The following is a 19,409-nucleotide window of genomic DNA, read 5'->3' as shown; positions in this document are numbered from 1 at the left end:
TGACTTGGCTACATCTTTTTTAGCATGATGCATAATGCAATATAAAGCTACACTAACAGTCTATTCATAAAATGTGTCCTACCAAGTATACTTAGGATCATTCAAGCTTGCATTTAGAATGTTAAGCACGGAGAGAGGCTTTTTCATACAAAACAATAGTCTAAGTGAGCTGTATTTGTTATATACAATAGCTTGAGCTCTTCTTCCTAGTGCTATGTTTTAGTGTAGCCATTACATTGCAATCCTTCCAGCCTCTGTCATTCTTGGAGAGCATGGAAAACACATGGAGCGTTGGCCAGAACATTCTAGTTTTCAGAGAAAGCTGAGGCCTTGCAGTACATCTACACTGGATGGCCACATGGAGCCCACCTGCCTGGGGCCCGGACACACATACTTTCCTCTTCTCTATCTTTCTGTCTGTCTCCTTCTATTTATAACTCATCGCTGGATGTCTTCACTGCCCACCCAGCTCTGTGAGAAATGGCTGATGTTGATATTTAGGAATCTTGACTGAATCCCTTAACCATGAATGGCTAACTTTCTGTTTTAGTGACTGCGGCCCTTTTGCTATAGTGTTTAGATTCAGGCATATTGTGGCTATGACGGCATCCTTGTAACATGTTGTATGACATGTACGTAGTTGTGCTGTATTTTTTTCAATGTAATTTTATTTATAAGTTTTTGAGCACCACAAGCTGATCTAGGGATGGCAATGTCTGTCTTTCGCTCCATCAATTTGGTTCATTACAGTAACAATTATTGGATGGATTGCCGTGAAATTTGGTACAGACATTCATGGTACCCAGAGGATGAATCCATATGACTTTGGTGATCATCTGACTTTTTATCTAGTGCCACCAGCAGTTTAGAAATGTCACTTATCCAGTGGAACATCTCAACATTTACTTGGATGGATTAGAGCAAAAACTGGTACAGAAATTCATGGTCCCCGAGGATGTATCTCAGTGACTTTGGTGATCCTCTGATCTTTCCTCTAGCGCTACCATGAGGTTGATATTTGTGGTTTTGAGTGAAATGTCTCCACAACCACTGAATGGATTACCATGAAATGTGGTACATACATTCATGTCCCCTCTCAGGATGAATTGTAATAACTTTGGTGATCCCCTGACTTTTCTTTTAGCACCGTCAGGTCAAAAACAAAATACCTTCAAAACAAATGACAGTCCCGTCATCCTCAGTTGTCCTTTGTGTTTAGTGCTAATTAGCAAGTGTTAGCATGCTATAACAGTAAACTAAGATGGTAAACATTACACCTGCTAAACATCAACCTATTAACATTGTCATTGTAACACGTGTTAAAGCACTGCTGTGCCCAGAGGAGTCGTTAGGCCTGGGCGTGCCCGGCTACAGCCCTGAATGTTTTATGAATAGCCCCAGATCTCTCGCCCTGTCTCTTTATTTATTTATTTTTTAACAAAAATAAGTATAAAAAGCCCCAGAATGGCACATGCAAAAGTATTTTCCGAGGCACTCGCAGTTCTTCCATTTTCTTTTTTGTAGAACTCATAGTAGAACTGTAACTTTGTCCAGTATATTTTTCCGAGGCGAATAGAACAGGCAGCTACATGCGGGGTCTGACCAACATGTTGTTTTTGTTGCTAGCAACCGTCTCTACGTGAGGAAAGCTGTGAAAGGTGTAATTTTCGGAGGATTCATAGCCAAATCAGTCTAATATACTGATGCCATTAACACAAAGTTTAAGAGCGCAATAATGATTTTGTTTGAAGTTCCTGTGACGTGACGTTTCCAGTCCATGGTTCAGACTCAAACACACAGAGCTCTGAAGCAGACCTGTGCGTCGCTTAGTGTCCACTCTCGCTGTAAAAATAGAGATTAGCAGCGCGCCTTCTGTGGTCTGTGCAGCTTCAGCATGCGTTTGTGCTCCGTGTATTTCTGCCGTAGTTTTGGTTTTCCACCTCCAATATAAAGCAGCGTACAACCACTTCCCTAAGCTTTTTCACAGATTCAGAGACCAGAGACCCAAACGGGTCTCTGTGTCTGTCAGAAGGTCTGAGATCTACCGTATCAGCAGACCAATCACATAATGCACTGCAGACTATGGTGCAGGTGGATTATTTTCTGAAATATAGTGACTTTATTATTGTAATAGCCTACTGGGCAGCTAAAATAAACATGCACTGGCTATGAACAAGCTGGGCAAGCCAATCCCCGTTTTGCATTGCATTCAGTTAAGTTAAATGGGTCCAGGCTAAGCCCTGAACCTCCTCGAGTCCTAGAAACGCCCCTGGCTGTGCCTTAGTACAGCCTCACGGAGCTGCTAGCATGGCTGTAGAGTCTTATTCTGGGACAGTCTCAGACACAACACACATGCTAACAAAGATGGCTGTTTAAAACTTAAACTGTGTATCCTGAACTGCTTCAGTCACGTTGTTAGCTCTGCTGCCTCTGCAGTAACTGTTTAGTAATGAAGCAGCTCAGCTCTGTTGTGTGTCTAATAGAGCTTAACAGGGACTGTCACCCCCGTTCAATATCTCCATTGATGTTTCATTAAATGCTTATATAAATAGTTTTAAGCCTGGAACCAAGCCAACCAGCTACGAGATTAATCATGACCATAAAACCTTGGCGCAAAAGATCATTTTGAAAACCTGCCGTTTGCAGGTCAGCGAGTACAGTAAACATTTGCATGGTAACAGCGAGTTCTAAAAATTAGAAATGTCGCTGTTATGCTTAGGATTGTGGGTAGTGTAATATTTCTAAAGAAACAAAATGCGTATAAAACATGTTTTTCTTAAAACAAGGTTGATTTCATACGGACTTCTAGCTTCTACAGGACCAGAAACTTTCTGTTTACAACCTCGTAGCTCGTGGTCAAGCTACCTCAGAGGGTTTAGACATTTTGACTGATAATCATCTGAAATCCTTATGGAGAAAATGAATGTGATTTTTCCTTCCGGAAACACACTGTTGAGCAAGATGTGTCCTGTTTAAATTCTCTTCAGAGGAAAGCTTTTCTCACAATAGAAGAGATATTGCGATGATTTAAGTTTAAGCTAACCTCAGACATGCTGCCCTTACATCATGTAAACCAGAGGGTAAGAGAAGGATTTCATCTCTTTGAAGTCTTGCTGAAGTTACACACTAGGGACTTTAGGGAGTATTTTAGGTTTGGGGATGAAAATGAAATAGTGGAAATATCTGCTCTATATCTGTCCTTTGAAAAGTTCATCTACTATATCTGACTCACCATACAGTCGACTTAAATCAGGAATCGTCACCACAAAAGCCTCGGAGGTTGTTTGACTTGTAGACAACTGGGCTAATGTATTTTTCTCCCCTCAGCTCGTGTGAAGCTGTGTAAACTTAGAGCGCCACAAGACTGGAAAGAGAGGGAGGAGAGGAAAACGAGGGGAAAGACTTGGGGGTGGACGTGTGTGTGTGTGTGTGTGTGTGTGTGTGTGTGTGTGTGTGTGTGTGTGTGTGTGTGTGTGTGTGTGTGTGGTTGTCTGGAAGTGGAAATGGGCAGTAGGGAGGAGGAATGTGAAACATTTCTGATGCCGGTCCAGCGGCTGTTTACACGGTAGTCAGACTGTGACATCAGAGTCCAGACTTTATAAATGTCAGCAGGCGCAAGAATGAGCAGTTAGCAAACAGCATCACACAGGTTAGTGAGACAGACGGAGCTCCATCAGCAACGAACACAAGCCCCCATGGACCGACTACTGTGTGACTGTGTGATAGCTCTGGCTGGACTGCTGTGTGTGGCTACACAGGTGAGGCCTAGTCCTGCTTCCTTACAGTAGTTGGTTCTGAATTAGATTAGTATGTGTGTGTGTGTGTGTGTGTGTGTGTGTGTGTGTGTGTGTGTGTGTGTGTGTGTGTGTGTGTGTGTGTGTGACCATAGGTCTGAAAGATGTGTGATTTTTCTAGGCTCACTTTATTGTTACAAGATTGAATCATATTTCTAAAGAACATTTCTGTGCAGGAAATCACAGACAGTGTGATCATTTATCCATAAGTTATTCTAGTTATTTTATTTGTTTTATGTGTGGAGGAACATCTGCTTGTCTACCCTGTTTTGAAATGAAGAAAAGAGGGATGATAGTTATCCTGCCTGGACAGAAGTAAGGTCACAGTGTACAACATATGGAAATATGATAAAAGAGTAGGACCATAACAATTCTAACTTCTTAACTGTAACTTTTTAATACCTGTTCATTATTATCCTGATTATTTGATTAGTTGTTTGGCCTGTCAAATGTCAGAAAATAGTGAAACATTCCCATCACAGTTAACTACACCCCAAGGTGATATCATAAAGTTGCTTGTTTAGTCCGACTAGCCGTCACAAAACCGAAAAGATATTCTAGTTTATGATCACATTTGAGAAGGGAAGTAGATAATTGTTGGCATTTGTGCTTGAAAACCAAATTAAAAGGGTGAGAAATATCAAAATTGTTGACGATTCATTTTCTGTAACTGACTAATTATTTCAGCCCTAAAGATACGCAAATTAACTTGTCGACATGACTCCATAACACCAGATTGTCTGCATATTTATTTTTCTCTTCCACATTATCATCCTGCTCTCTGGTTTAAAGCTGATTAACAGTAAAGAAATAATGTGTAATGTTCTTGCAGCGTGTGTTTGTAAAATTACAATACAGCAGCATTATCTTGTTGAGTCTGAATTCGGTCTGTATTTCTATACAGTGTCATGAAGCAACGAAACCTGCTCTGGTTAGGTGAAACTGGGCTCATCCAGCTCTTGCCTGTGTTTTGGCTCCACCAGAGACATGTAATTGGAAACAGTGGTTTGGCCTGCCTGACTGTGTTGGATACCGGAGGCAGTTTCTAAGAATACCAATAATATTTTCCTTACTCATGAGGATAATGATTCAGCTCATGATTATGAGAATTGGTATGATGATAATGATGTTCTCTGTTCCCATGTGTGTCGTCCCTGCAGGTGTTGTGCCAGCTGTGTGACAGGCCCTGCCTTTGCCCCACTTATGTGCCCCAGTGTCCCTCAGGAGTCCCGCTGGTGCTGGATGGCTGCCGCTGCTGCCAGGTGTGTGCCCGGCAGCGGGCCGAGCCCTGCACCGAGATGTTTCCCTGCGACAGCCAGAGAGGACTGCAGTGCGACTACAGCGCCAGCTTCCCCGGAGACCCCGGGGAGTGTGTCAGTGAGTGCCTCTTTTAACAAGCAAATAACCCGGGGCCATGTTTGGGTGGGTAGGACAGAGTGAAGTGGACACACAGGGAGGAGGTGATAGAGCCTCAGTCAGTCTGCATGAGCGGGACAAACAGACACTTCATGTTTAGAGTGTGCTCAGCCGAGCTCAGGGACGGCCTGCCGGGCGGCGGTGCTCTGCCAGAACTCCAAAACCTTTCAACTTCTATTTCCAGGACTGCTGTTGACACGTTTGCTCTAATGATTGTGCTTTGAGCAGCATGATAAATTGCAGAGACAACACTTACGGATTGAAGAACAGACTCGGCAGTTACTCAGTGGAGAGGCCTGGTTTCCTTTAAAACTACACAACCATTGGCAGGGACAGCAGCTCCTGTGTCCTCACCTCTCTCTCTCTCTCTCTCTCTCTCGCTCACTCTCTCTCTCTCTCTCTCTCTCTCTCTCTCTCTCTCTCTCTCTCTCTCTCTCATTCATTTCCCCCTGCGTCCATCCACCTCCCCCCTCCCCCCTCTCCCTTCACGCTAATCCAATTCTTTCACTTCCTGATTAAGTTTCCCGCGTCAGTCCAAGGTGCAGGTGTGGTGGAGGAAGTTAAGACGGCATCTGTGCTGTGTGTGTCCTTACAGGTCAGGAGGATCTGCGCTGCAAAGTCAACGGCATCACTTACCGTGATGGCCAGTCCTTTCAGCCCTCATGTGACACCTACTGCCACTGCAGAGGCGGAGGGGTGAGCTGTGTCCCAGCCTGTCCTCTAAATTTCCGTCTTCCCACTCCGGACTGTCCCAACCCACAACATATCCGGCTACCGGGCAAATGCTGCAAGGAATGGGTGTGTGAAAACCTGGAGAACACAGTCATTCAGGACGCCATTACAGGTAAACTCTACAGGTGGAGGCAGGACTTATGAGGGTTCAATCAACCCTTAGAGGAGGAACACATCAAACATCCTCCACTGCAGGCCTATATTTATGTTATAAAGTAGATTTCATACTAGCAGCAGCAGTGGAGTACAGTAGAAGCTTCACAGTAGATAGATGTAACTCTCATGTCTGTACAGTACATATGAAGCTACATCCAGCAGCAGATTAGCTTAGCTTAGCATAACTAGTCCGGACCGTCAGGTAAAAAAACAGCCCCTCTAAAGCTCACTGATTACCATCTTTTAACTTGTTTAATCCGTACAAAACCCAAAGTGAACAACAAAACAATTTGTTTCCCCCAGTTTCCGGTCTTTATGCTAAGCTAAGGTAAGCTAACTGTCTCCTGGCTGTAAGCTTCATATTTAATGAGCAGACATAAGAGTGGTAGCGATCTTCTTGCCAAAGTCTCTGCAAGAAAGCAAATTAGTGCGTTTCCCAAAAATGTCAGACTATTCCTTTTCATTTCGTCCTGATATCAGAGCTGGGTATTTACAAGATATTTTCCAGAGTCAGATGTATTTCCATATACAGTATCACCGGATTTCTCAGCTACAGATACATTGACGATCAGTCCGTATGGCAACATTATCGTTCCATCATTTTAATGAGGTCTGTCACTGGTGGTCATGTCTGGAAGTTTTTACTGGCGCATTTTTGCATTAAACTGGGGAGTGTCCGGCCAGAGGAAAACTCCCAAAGTCCAAATATAACTCACTTTGGAAAAGTCAAAACATTTTTTTTCTCCGTTTCCTAGTTTCATAACAACGACGGCAGCTGTGTAACAATTAAACATGAAGCCATATAGAGACTATTACTCCATTAAAAGTGTGTGTGTGTGTGTGTGTGTGTGTGTGTGTGTGTGTGTGTGTGTGTGTGTACGTGAGAGGGAGTGTTAGGGAATTGAAGCCACTCTAAAAACATCTGGAATTCCAAACATTGTCGGAGTCAAACAACCTTACGAGTGCAGCAATAGAACATTTTGTTCTTGGATACAAAACCTGCGATGTCATTCCTGAAGATCAGCTGATTATTATGATTTCTACATGTTAGTCTTGGGGGAAACACAATTTTTGTTATCTTCACAAAAATCCAAAGCATTGGATTAGTTTTGAATTGGACATTTTTGTGAGCAAAAAACAATCAGATTAGACATTAAAGTTACTGGAAGTGAGTCACTGAGGTGAATGAGTTCGATCAGCATCTAGTTTAGTTTAGTGCCAAGGTTCTCTAACTTTAAGGCTCCAGAACTTGCCTGGAAATCATCACATTTTTAAGTTTTCTTCAGTTTCAAAGTAATCCAGTGTCTGGACTAGAGATGGTCCGATACCATTTTTTGCTTCCCGATACCGATTCCGATACCTGAACTTGCGTATCGGTCGATACCGAGTACTGATCCGATACCAGTGTGTCATACATTGTATTGTGTTTTAACAGCTGTGTACTACTAACCCTGTATGGATGTGATATGATTGCTGTCATTGTTGTACGGCCTGGCTTATGTTAAACTCTTTGTGAAACATGAACAAACACAAACAATAAAACGCCACAGAACTTTCTTTTATTATCCGGTTTGACACTCAGTCATAATGGAAAAAGAACATAAATCAACTACTTTAAAGTAGATTTTCTTCTGGGCTAAATAAGGTGCTATCTGATCGATGCATGAACTCCAGTACTTTCCGATACCAGTACCAGCATTTTAGGCAGTATCGGAGGCTTTTCCGATACTGGTATCGGTATCGGAACGTCTCTAGTCTGGACATCCATGAACACATTCCAAACAGGAACTGGTAATAATTAATTCAGCATACTTTTAGTGCTGCCAATTTCTCAAAATATGAACAAATATAGGCATAAAACCTGCTATTGTACATGCTGCAACTTGAACTGTGGATGTGATCTGAATTTGCTTCTCTGTGTTTTATTTGGTTTCTTTAGCCATGAGACCCAGCAGGCTGTGGCCAGCTCTCCCGATGGATCACCCTTTAAACAAACTGATCCCACCTGCCTCCACCTGTACAGCAAAGAGCACCCAGTGGAGCGCCTGTTCCCAGAGCTGCGGGGCCGGGGTCTCCACACGGGTTTCTAACCAGAACCCAGCCTGCAAGCTGCAAATGGAAACTCGACTTTGTAAAGTGCGGCCTTGCCATACAGTTCCGCCCGTCCCAAGGAAACCCATGGTGAGCTTTCGTTTATGTCTACTGCCTGTATGTTCTGTGTCTATTTCTTCACACATCCCATTTGGTTCCATTGATGGTTTAACAGGTATTTTTTTTAACCTGGAGGTGTCCCAAGTGACTAATGTGAACAAGTATCTTTGAAATTGGTCCAGCATTGAGTGAGAATGCTGTAACCGGCACCCGCGAACCGGACTGCAATGCAATCCTATAGGACAAATGTGCATCGTCAATATAGTCCATCCACTAAAAGTGCTGTTTTTGTCAATGACAGGCTCAGATTATTATTCTAAGTGTCTGACAACATTATGGAAAGGATTCCTACAGAGATAGACTTTTTTTGTTAAGAGTAAAATCCTTTTTGTTTAACCAGAATCGCCAAACCCACCAGACCCATCAGACCAGCGATTTCTGGGCAGTTTCATGTTAAACAAAAAGGATCTTACTCTTTAACAAAAAGGTCTATCTCTGTATGGATCCTTTCATATTGTTGTCAAACACTTAGAACAACAATCTGAGCATGTCAGTGATAAAACAAGCATTTCTGTGGACGTAAATTCAAGGTGCGCAATTGCCCAATAAAGTAACTTACATTATAGCTTGTATTGCCGCTGCCGATTGTTGTTCACATCAGTCACTTATAGTAGACACAAAAACATAGGAAAATACAGTCCAGATTAAAAAAAAAAAAAATTACAAAACGATGATTCTGGTGTTATGTGCTGAGTTTGGAGACAATTGAAGCTGGAACTATAATTTCTGGGAAACAAATAGCTATGGCAAATGGCTAATTACAACAAAAGGTAAGTGTGAGTATATGCTTATTGTGATTAGGGTGAACTTCAAATATTTCTCCAATGCAGAGCTACTGTGCACAATGGTACCATTTGAAAGGTACCCTGTGAAGTTTTGTTGTTAAGTTTTTGTATATGCATGCTGTTTTCCTAGTGGGGACAGCAGGGACGGTGCAGGGCTAGCTACACGTCACCAGGGCCCATTCGGCTGGTTCACCAGGGCTGCTACAGCACCCGGGCCTACCAGCTGCGGTACTGCGGACAGTGCACTGACTCCCGCTGCTGCACGCCTTATCAGAGCACCACGGCTGAGGTGACCTTCCGTTGCCCCACAGGCAGACTGCTGCAGCGAGCTGTGATGATGATCCACTCATGTGTTTGTCACAACAACTGCCCCTATTCACCTTACAGTAACCCTGCTCTGTGGGGATACAGGCCCTGATGACCCCGAACAGTAAGACTTCACTGATTCGTATCACACAGGCATCCTCTGATCAATGTGCCTTGGAAGACAAAATGACAATTGTCGATAAAAACTGTGATTGATTTGGGATGAACGTTGATCTTCACACATGTACAATCTCAAACTGCACTTATTCACAACTCCTTTATACTCCCACACATTGGGAAGCCATTATACTGGTGTTTTAATATTTTTTCTTTTACCTTATTCAGGAATCAAAATGATTTGGCAAATGTAGAGAAAGTAATTTACAGTGTTTGGCACTTTTTTTTAATCACAGAAGTTACACAGTGCTTTATAGTAACAAGAAAAGGGAATGAGAGGAGATAGATAAGACAGAGAAGAAAATATTAAAAACAAGGAGAAATAAGTGTATAACCCCTAAAAGAAAAAGGTATAATCACAAGTGTTTTTTAAGAAAGATGTGCACTGATTTTCCCTCTGAGACTTTCCCTCCAAGAGGTCAGAGGCCACAGCAAACCCTTTAAGTACAAAGGTGCCTGATCATGTAATGGCAGTTGTATGCCAAAAGCAATCCTCAAAATGACAGGGAGCCAATAGAGAGTCACCAAAGCTGGTGTCATGTGTGGTTTTTATTTAATTTTTGTTATAAGCATCGCTGCTGAGTTCTGGACTATTATCGGTTGCAAAAGAGAAAATATGCTGAGGCTCCTTTACAAAACTATCCAGTAGTCGACGCCGGGTACAATAAAATCATGGTTGACTTTTTCCAAATCTTTTGGCTCATATGGAGCTCAGAATTTAGGTTGGGATCATCACCAAAAAATTGGTTTTTATACTGGGTTAAAAAAATGTAGGCCGGTGGGTCAATTCAATTTGTGTAATTCTGCATTACCGTATTTGGGCGAAGAAAATTATTTCTTGATATTCAAATACAGATTTTTCACCTAAAAGACCCAAGTTGTGAATTGAGGACAGTTGGCCATAATGTTAATTTGGTCATAAAGATATTTTTTAAAGACATATTTACACTGCTTACCAACAACATCTGTCTTTAAGAGCAAATGTCAATGTCTTAAAAATGTGTTTGTTTGATAGAAAGTTCTGACACAGAATGACTCCAACCTTTGTGTTGACAGAAAATGTTTTCTGACGTGATGCAGTGCAACTCTTAGCTTGTACAGTTTTGTTTTTGTGTGTTTGTAGTCTTCCGACATTGCACTTATTTCTGTATTTTCTGTTTTGTTGTAAATAATTCTGGACGGAGGTCTCTTATGTATACTGAAACATGTCTCAATACCTTACATACTGTATGTCTTGCATTTTTTGCTCTCAATGATTTTTGTGTTTTTTGATTTATATTTTTTCATATTATAGTATTCACAGATTTCTATAGTACGGTGGCCCTGAAGTGCAAATCACAACAGCAAATAGAAAAACGCAACAGCAAATCATAAAACACAACGGCAAATAGGAAAACACGACAGCAAATAGGAAAACACGACAGCAAATAGGAAAGCACGACAGCAAATAGGAAAGTACGACAGCAAATATGAAAACACGACAGCAAATAGGAAAACACGACAGCAAATAGGAAAACACGACAGCAAATAGGAAAACACAACAGCAAATAGGAAAACACGACAGCAAATAGGAAAACACGACAGCAAACGTGAAAACACGACAGCAAATAGGAAAACACGACAGCAAATATGAAAACAAAACGGCATTAACTTCTATCGGAAAAGGTGTGTTTTCATATTTGTTGAAGTGTTTTCATATTTGCTGTCGTGTTTTCCTGTTTGCTGTCGTGTTTTCCTATTTGCTGTCGTGTTTTCTTATTTGCTGTCGTGTTTTCCTATTTGCCGTTGTGTTTTATGATTTGCTGTTGCGTTTTTCTATTTGCTGTTGTGATTTGCACTTCAGGGCCACCGTACTATAGTCATGCTGTACATACTAGAGCCTTTCCCAACATTTCACTTCATTCATCAATAACTGCTGTGCAGTGCGCTTCTTCCTTTTGTAAATGAACTGTTAAATGTTATGCTTACAGAAATGCACAGCACCACAGAAGTCATTTTTGGTATATCATAAAACAAATTAAGCCAAATGAAAGACTAGTATTACTATTAATGGATTTTTGTTTTTGATGTCTGTACAATTCTGCACATAAGCATGCACTGTGCCTCAGTCACTCCAGATGAGACATCCTGACATCTTGTGGACAAAATACTCTACTGCTGGGGATGAGGGCATTGCTATAGCTTTATTTCTTTTTTTTTTTTTTTTTTGTTTATTTGAATAGGGACAGATACAATCCGATGCCTTTTTACAATAGGATATTACAAAAGGATTATAATAAACAATCCCTGTAATATTATCGATAACATACAGTATCAAGATACCATCAGCTCACTGTTGAGCAGCTGCAACAGAAAGTACCTTACCACAGGAAGTGGCAAACCTTAGTTTCTAACCAAATAACGTATTTAGAGAACGAAATCTGACACCTCTTGTCACTGTAATAGGTTACCTGCAAGCAAAAGGCGTGTAATACACAAACTGCAAACTATAAAGTGTAAACATTTTATTTTATTTCTGTAAAAACTTCTTTATCTTGATATAATTATATCAAGATTTCAGATAAATTATAATTTATCTGAATGACTACAAGCTGGCTACTTATTAGGGGTTCATGACACAGAACTATAATAGGCATACCCTAAATGTTTAAAACTCTCACATTAGAAATGGTGCTAATTAAAAGCATAGGTTACTAAATAGAGCTAAACATTCAGTTTCTATTTCTAATAAGGTTTTGTCAGATGAGTCAGAAAAGGAAAGTAAATCTACATGTAGGGCAGCACAAGCTTATATAAACCTTTAATTGTAGTGTAAGCTGTTACTTGGGCTCAGCATGGATTCCCTTAGATGACTTTTCATTTTATATTTTTAATTAAAAATAATCTGACAAACCAGCTAACCTATGTTGTTTCCTGGAAGCCAGCATGTGCAGGAAATCAAACACATGGCAAGGGTGAGGCATAGAAAAGGAAGTGTTCTCTGAAAAATAGATCCTTTGATTCTGTTTCTATCTATTCTATCTCACACCCGGCAAGAGAAGGAACTGTACTAACTGTCGAGAAGACAATGGCGAACGCATCTTGTCAAGATATCAGATTTGACTTTACAGGCAGATTCCTGCCACCTGTTTACATCTTAGTCTTCATCATCGGTCTGTTAGCTAATGGATGGGGATTGAAGTCTTTGCTGCAGAAATGGAAGAAATTGGGTATCGTTAATGTGTTTGTTCTCAACCTCGGACTAGCTGATATTTTGTACCTGCTCACACTCCCCTTTTTGGTGGTGTACTACTTTATGAAGAGCACGTGGATCTTTGGAGACACATTCTGCAAGATAACACGATCCTGTTTCAACCTGAATTTATATGGCAGCATCGGGTTCCTTACTTGTATAAGTGTGTACAGGTACCTGGCTATTGTCTATCCAATGAGAGTGATGGGAAGAATAACTGTCACTCACTCTGTGGGGATCTCAGTCATGGTTTGGTTCTTGGTGAGCGTTCAAAGTCTTCCAGACATGCTCTACAGCAAAACATTTGGAAACAAGTCTGAGAAATGCTTCGATACCACCTTTAACATCTATGTGGATGATTACCTGAAATACAGCCTTGGATGGACACTCACTGGGTTTTGTATCCCATTGCTCATCACACTGGGCTGCTATGGACATGTGATTGTCGTTCTCTGCCGCACAAATACCACTGATAAGGTACTGAAACAGAGATGTTTGAAGTTGTTGTTCATCGTGATTCTTCTCTTCTCTGTTTGTTACATCCCCTATCATGTACTGAAGAACCTCAACCTCTGGTCAAGAGTTCTGCAAAAACAGAAGATATGCCGTGAATGGTCTAATGGAGTCTACATTGCTCATCAGATAAGTCGTGGCCTTGTGTGTCTGAACAGTGCTCTCAACCCTCTGGTTTACCTCCATGGAAATGAAGATATTCCTGCTAAGCTCAGACAGCTGCTCCAGCAAGCTCGTCTGATGTTCAGCCAGTTGTTTCTGTCAAACTCCGGCTGTGTGCCTGTGTCTCAAACTGCAGATGAAGTTCAACAAGAGTTAGGATTTTAACATGAGCTGTTATAGAAATAAATATATAGCTGATATAACTGATTACAATGTAAATTAAATTCTCTTTTTTTTTTCTCTCTCTTATGAGTTGCTTTCTTTGCCTAAAAGTTTTTTTGCTGTACATGCTGTGCTGTGATCTTTGTTTGGCCTTGTGTGTCTGAACAGTGCTCTCAACCCTCTGGTTTACCTCCATGGAAATGAAGATATTCCTGCTCAGCTCAGACAGCTGCTCCAGCAAGCTCGTAAAGCTGTCATGCGTCTCACCCCTAGTCAAGTTCTACTGGTCGAATTGTCTAATATGTGAATGAAATTGAATTATTGTATTGCATCTTGTTCTGGGTCTATTTTATGGTCATATTGCTATTAACACGGTCAAAAAGACTCATTAAAAAAAAGGAATTTCATTTATGATTATTATTATTTGAAAATGTCACTGTTCACTTTCAGAAAGGTTTGCTGAGAGAACGGGACCATGTTTTGTGATCGGGGGCTCAGTGCTATGCATTATCTCTTTGGATTGAAACAGGAAGTTCATAGTGTGAAAGTGTAAAAATAAACAGGGTGCAAATTGTATGAGCTTCACTGACTGCAACTGCACATCAAAGGGTAGCAAAGGAAGAAAAACGAAAAGAATAACGGCAGACTCGTGTCAATATTGGTATGATCAAGCACAATGTGAAAACAACACAGATTAACAGCTATCAGCATAGTTGTGCAAAATCCCTCCAACTTTAGTGAGCTTACTTACATTTTGATAAAGCATGGGTTCAGGAAAACAGTATTGTACAACAAATTCAATGGTGGTGATGACAAATCAGGAAAAGAATAAGACACCATAAACAAGAGTTAGAGCAAATGTTGTAACAAGACAAAGAGTCTACAGCCATCCTGTTTCATCTCCGTGAGGCTGCACTTAGGCCCAGCTGTGCTTTGAGCTAAATGCTTGCACATCTTAGTTTAGTGTTAACACAAACTGCATGTGAGGATGACAGGAATGTCATCATCGGTTTGGTCATAAACCAAAGTGAACAAATAAAAGATTGTCCTGATGATGGCACTAGATGACAAGTTTATTCGGGGCGGTATCTTCCCACGAACCTGCATGTGACAGGATGGGGAGCCAAATCTGAACAGCTTGTTGATTCTAAAGATTTCTGATCTAATTAGGCCACAAAAAAACTGCAAGGTGGAGAGTGGGGGTGTGGCCTTGACCAACTGCCACTTTGCTCGTTTGAAAGCCATGATGCCTCTCTCTCATGGGTGGGCCAAATTCTCTGGGTGCAGATCCCGCATTCGCAAAAGATGTCACACTCTTTTGTACGAGTCTCTTAGAGAAACTTTTCAGACCCCTTAGCAACTTTTATTTTTTCTTCAAAAAAGCAACTAGCAACAATTATAGAGCCTTTCTGTATAAGACTCTGGAGCGTGAGGTCTTTCTCTCTTGCAGCCGCTGCAGTCACTTCTGACTGAGGAGCAGCGGTGAGCCTACGGACCATGCATGGTGCTGGCCCACTACATGACGCGCCCGTAGGCTCGTTACACAACACCCCTGCCCCTGATTGGTGCATCTGAACAGTGAGCTGTGGATCTTTGCAAATCGCACTACAGGCTGTAGGTGGAGCCAGAGGAGCCGGTTTTTCTTTTTTAAATGACCTGCTTCATGTAGTTCTACTGGAACATAGGGTCAGTTTCAGCAAATATGACAAAGTTAGTTTTATAAGTCTTACCTACAGCACATTTCAAAACACAAAAATTATATAAAAATTAAATAAAAATAAAAAATAAATTAGTTTACTCATACAATGTGCCTGCTGGTAGTAAGAACCTCACCATTAAATAAAAACTGGCTTTAATCGGTTAACTATTTTCTATGTTTCAATATGTTTCATGCAGTTTCATGAGCAGGGACGCTGGACAAATGAATGTCTATGTAAGTCCTTAAACCTTCGTCAAGCATGTGACCTGAATCTGGTCTCTAATTGGTTTCCTAAAGATTTTCCTCCTGGCGAATCAGAGTTGGATACATGTTATTTTATGCAATTTGATTGATTCTCGACACCTGTCATTCAACTTTACATTCTTGACCGCTACTCGCGCAGGTGATACCGTCACTGAGCCAAAACCTTGCAAGCTGACAATCGCACAAATCACTTTCGTAGAGATAATGGCAGCAGTTAAACCAAATTATGCCACTGATTTACAAAAAAAAAAAACTTTCACAAGACGTTGGCTGGAAGAAAAAAAGAGGATAGAGGACTGGACCAACCCGATTTACAAATCCAGCAGCAGGCCAGTGACCGAGGACGAAGCTACGCCCGGGGCTTCACCGGAGTTGGTTGGCTGGATGTGATGTTAGCAATGCTGACATTTTGTTTTTTTTTGCTTTCCTTGTCTTTTTATTTTAAGTGTCGGTACTGAGGTTTTGTGGACAACAACGCGGGTAAGAGACCTAAAACATGTCTCTGAAAAATGCAAATGTCATGAAAGTAGCCACAGCCATCTTGATAATAGCATGAAGCTATAAGTAACGAGAAGTAACGTCTGCGGATCCGCTCCGGAACGTCGGCGGAGTCACTGGGTTTCCATTAAAGTCAATGTGTGTATTTCCACTGACTGCGGAACGGCTGCGTTCCGACTCTGGCACAGCTCCGGCGGTCCGCAGCCCTCCGGAGCAGATACGCAGAGCTTCTATTTTTGCCGGACGCCGGAGAGCTCCGCAGCAATTCAGCACAGGGCAGATAGTGCGGGACAGGAAGTCGAGCACAGAAACAAAATAAAAATCCGGTTAAGTTTCTAAATAAAATACACCGTGCTCACGGCGGATCATATTTCCCTGCACTACACCTTGAAAACACAGCACAGAGTTGTTTCCCCTCTACTCCTCTGGATGGAAACAAACTGTTGTTGGTTTTGTGGTTCTATTCTACGTGAATTTGCGAGATATTGTGGGTCCTCGTGACTACAGCTGTCAGTCATGGCCGCAGCCGTGCCACAACAAATCCGGACCTGGTGGGTATTGACGGACGGCGGAGCACGCAGCCGTTCCGCAGCGGAGCCGGTCCGCAGACGTACCGCATCCAGTGGAAATCCTGGAGTTAGCATTGCTGAACAACTAGATAAAGGCTACAGGATTGGCATTAGAAGGCACAACGAAGAGATGACACAAAAAAAATCGACATTCTGTCCAGAATAATGTGAATTATTTATAATGTGAAAATCTTGTGGAGCCTTTGAGTTGGCTATACCTGGCCATGATGTGAGTGAGAGCTCAGATAACCAAATAATAATAAAGGTTGGTGGATTTTGTTGCCTCTCTTGATGGAGCTTTGAAAGAAGCACCTTGACAGCGTATTTATGGGAACGTTAAAAACTATACAGAACAAGCTTCTGGACTGTATGTTGTCTGTTACAAGAGAAAAAAGAATCAACGACGTCCAGACAAGTGAAGTGAAGACAGAGCTCAGTCTCATCTACAGCAAGGAAGAGTTCAAAGCCTGCCGTGGTGCTGTGGAGCTATTCCAGCTGTTTATGGAAAATAATCTTGAAGTCCTTTCCAAAACTGTCACTCTCACTGTCACCCGTGACCACGGCTAAAGCTGAGAGGTGCTTCTCAACCTTGAAAAGAATAAAAGCTTTTCTCAGAAACACCATGACCCAGGAGAGGCTGAATGCACTGGCCATGCTGTCCACGGAAAAGAGACTTGTTACTGAGATGACTGATTTTAATCAGAGAGTCACTGAGAAATTTGTTGGCCAGAAGGAAAGGAGAGCAAAATGTATGTTCAAGTAGTTGCTTGCTTGCTTTTTGGTAGTGGGTGGGAGGCTATAGTTAAAAAAAACTCAGTCAGTATCACTATCTTCTTATGTTTGTATTGTCTTGCTCTTCTTAAATACATAGTTATTTAAGATGTGGTGGTTGTTTTGCCCAGTTTTAAAGTACTGTTTTGTATATGCATCACAAGCCGCCACTGTCTGCAGCCCTGTGGTCTCACCACAGGGCGGAAGTTGTTTTTTTTAAGCAAAGAGTAGTTCATATTATGTTTCACATCTCATAAGCCAGCCACAGAGGAACTCATTTCTTTTCAGAAGACAGAATGAATAAATCCTCCTGTACTCGCGTCAACTTTGACTTTGAACACAGATTCCTGCCTCCTGTTTACATCTTAGTCTTCATCATCGGTCTGTTAGCTAATGGATGGGGAATGAAGCCTTTGTTGCAGAAATGGAAGAAACTGGGTATCGTTAATGTCTTTGTTCTCAACCTCGGACTAGCTGATATTTTGTACCTGCTCACACTCCCCTTTTTAGTGGTGTACTACTTTATGAAGAGCACGTGGATCTTTGGAGACACATTCTGCAAGATAACACGATTCTGTTTCAACCTGAATTTATATGGCAGCATCGGGTTCCTTACTTGTATAAGTGTGTACAGGTACCTGGCTATTGTCCATCCAATGAGAGTGATGGGAAGAATAACTGTCACTCACTCTGTGGGGATCTCAGTCATGGTTTGGTTCTTGGTGAGCGTTCAAAGTCTTCCAGACATGCTCTACAGCAAAACATTTGGAAACAAGTCTGGGAAATGTTATGATACTACCAATAAGAGATCTGTGGATGATTACCTGAAATACAGCCTTGGATGGACACTCACTGGGTTTTGTATCCCATTGCTCATCACACTGGGCTGCTATGGACATGTGATTGTCGTTCTCTGCCGCACAAATACCACTGACAAGGTACTGAAACAGAGATGTTTGAAGTTGTTGTTCATCGTGATTCTTCTCTTCTCTGTTTGTTACATCCCCTATCATGTACTGAAGAACCTCAACCTCTGGTCAAGAGTTCTGCAAAAACAGAAGATATGCCGTGAATGGTCTAATGGAGTCTACATTGCTCATCAGATAAGTCGTGGCCTTGTGTGTCTGAACAGTGCTCTCAACCCTCTGGTTTACCTCCATGGAAATGAAGATATTCCTGCTCAGCTCAGACAGCTGCTCCAGCAAGCTCGTCCAATGTTCAGCCAGTTGTTTCTGTCAAACTCCGGCTGTGTGCCTGTGTCTCAAACTGCAGATGAGGTTCAACAAGAGTTAGGATTTTAACATGAGCTGTTATAGTAATAAATATATAGCTGATATAACTGATTACAATGTAAATGAAATTCTTTTTTTTCTCTTATGAGTTGCTTTCTTTGCCTAAAAGTTTTTTTGCTGTACATGCTGTGCTGTGATCTTTCTGTTTCATGAGGTGATTACCACATAAAAAAAAGTGAAGGTAAACCACAGCTCTTGATGTGTCAGTTTTCTTTCAAAACTGAAATAAGGACATAATAATGTAGGCCAATTGGTGAACGCAGCCCAGAACCATGCATGGTCACTATTGACCTATAACTATATTTATACATACAGTCGTATGAAAACATTTGGGCACCTCTGACAATTTCCATGAATTTCATTTATAAATAATTGAGTGTTTGGATCAGCAATTTCATTTTGATCTATCAAATAACTGATGGACATGGAGTAATAGTTCAGTAGTGAAATGAGGTGTATTGGATTAACAGAAAATGTGCAATATGCATCATAACAAAATTAGACCGGTGCATAAATCTGGGCACCCCAACAGAAAAAAAAAAAAAAAAAAAAAAATCACAAATCAATATGTAGTAGAGCCTCCTTTTGCAAAAATAACAACCTCTAGATGCTTCCTATAGCCTCTAATGAGTGTCTGGATTCTGGATGAAGGTATTTTGGACCATTCCTC

The 19,409-nt window shown here is 41.4% G+C and overlaps 3 protein-coding genes across 3 annotated transcripts; all 3 read left to right on the top strand.

Annotated features, from left to right (window-relative positions):
• The first annotated feature begins 3,513 nt into the window (after positions 1 to 3,513).
• Positions 3,514 to 10,951, top strand: ccn5 (cellular communication network factor 5). Its single transcript, XM_078255837.1, has 5 exons — positions 3,514 to 3,758; positions 4,955 to 5,171; positions 5,806 to 6,054; positions 8,038 to 8,279; positions 9,225 to 10,951. Exons 1-5 carry the CDS (start codon positions 3,696 to 3,698, stop codon positions 9,510 to 9,512), a joined length of 1,059 nt encoding a protein of 352 aa, XP_078111963.1. The 5' UTR covers positions 3,514 to 3,695; the 3' UTR covers positions 9,513 to 10,951.
• A 1,438-nt stretch (positions 10,952 to 12,389) lies between these two features.
• Positions 12,390 to 13,729, top strand: LOC144521312 (P2Y purinoceptor 1-like). Its single transcript, XM_078255839.1, has one exon. It carries the CDS (start codon positions 12,645 to 12,647, stop codon positions 13,647 to 13,649), a length of 1,005 nt encoding a protein of 334 aa, XP_078111965.1. The 5' UTR covers positions 12,390 to 12,644; the 3' UTR covers positions 13,650 to 13,729.
• A 3,961-nt stretch (positions 13,730 to 17,690) lies between these two features.
• Positions 17,691 to 18,930, top strand: LOC144521310 (P2Y purinoceptor 1-like). Its single transcript, XM_078255836.1, has one exon. It carries the CDS (start codon positions 17,744 to 17,746, stop codon positions 18,746 to 18,748), a length of 1,005 nt encoding a protein of 334 aa, XP_078111962.1. The 5' UTR covers positions 17,691 to 17,743; the 3' UTR covers positions 18,749 to 18,930.
• Positions 18,931 to 19,409: the final 479 nt, after the last annotated feature.

This window comes from Sander vitreus, chromosome 7, assembly GCF_031162955.1.
Source record: "Sander vitreus isolate 19-12246 chromosome 7, sanVit1, whole genome shotgun sequence".
Taxonomy (NCBI): domain Eukaryota; kingdom Metazoa; phylum Chordata; class Actinopteri; order Perciformes; family Percidae; genus Sander; species Sander vitreus.
This window is presented reverse-complemented; position numbering and strand designations above follow the sequence as displayed.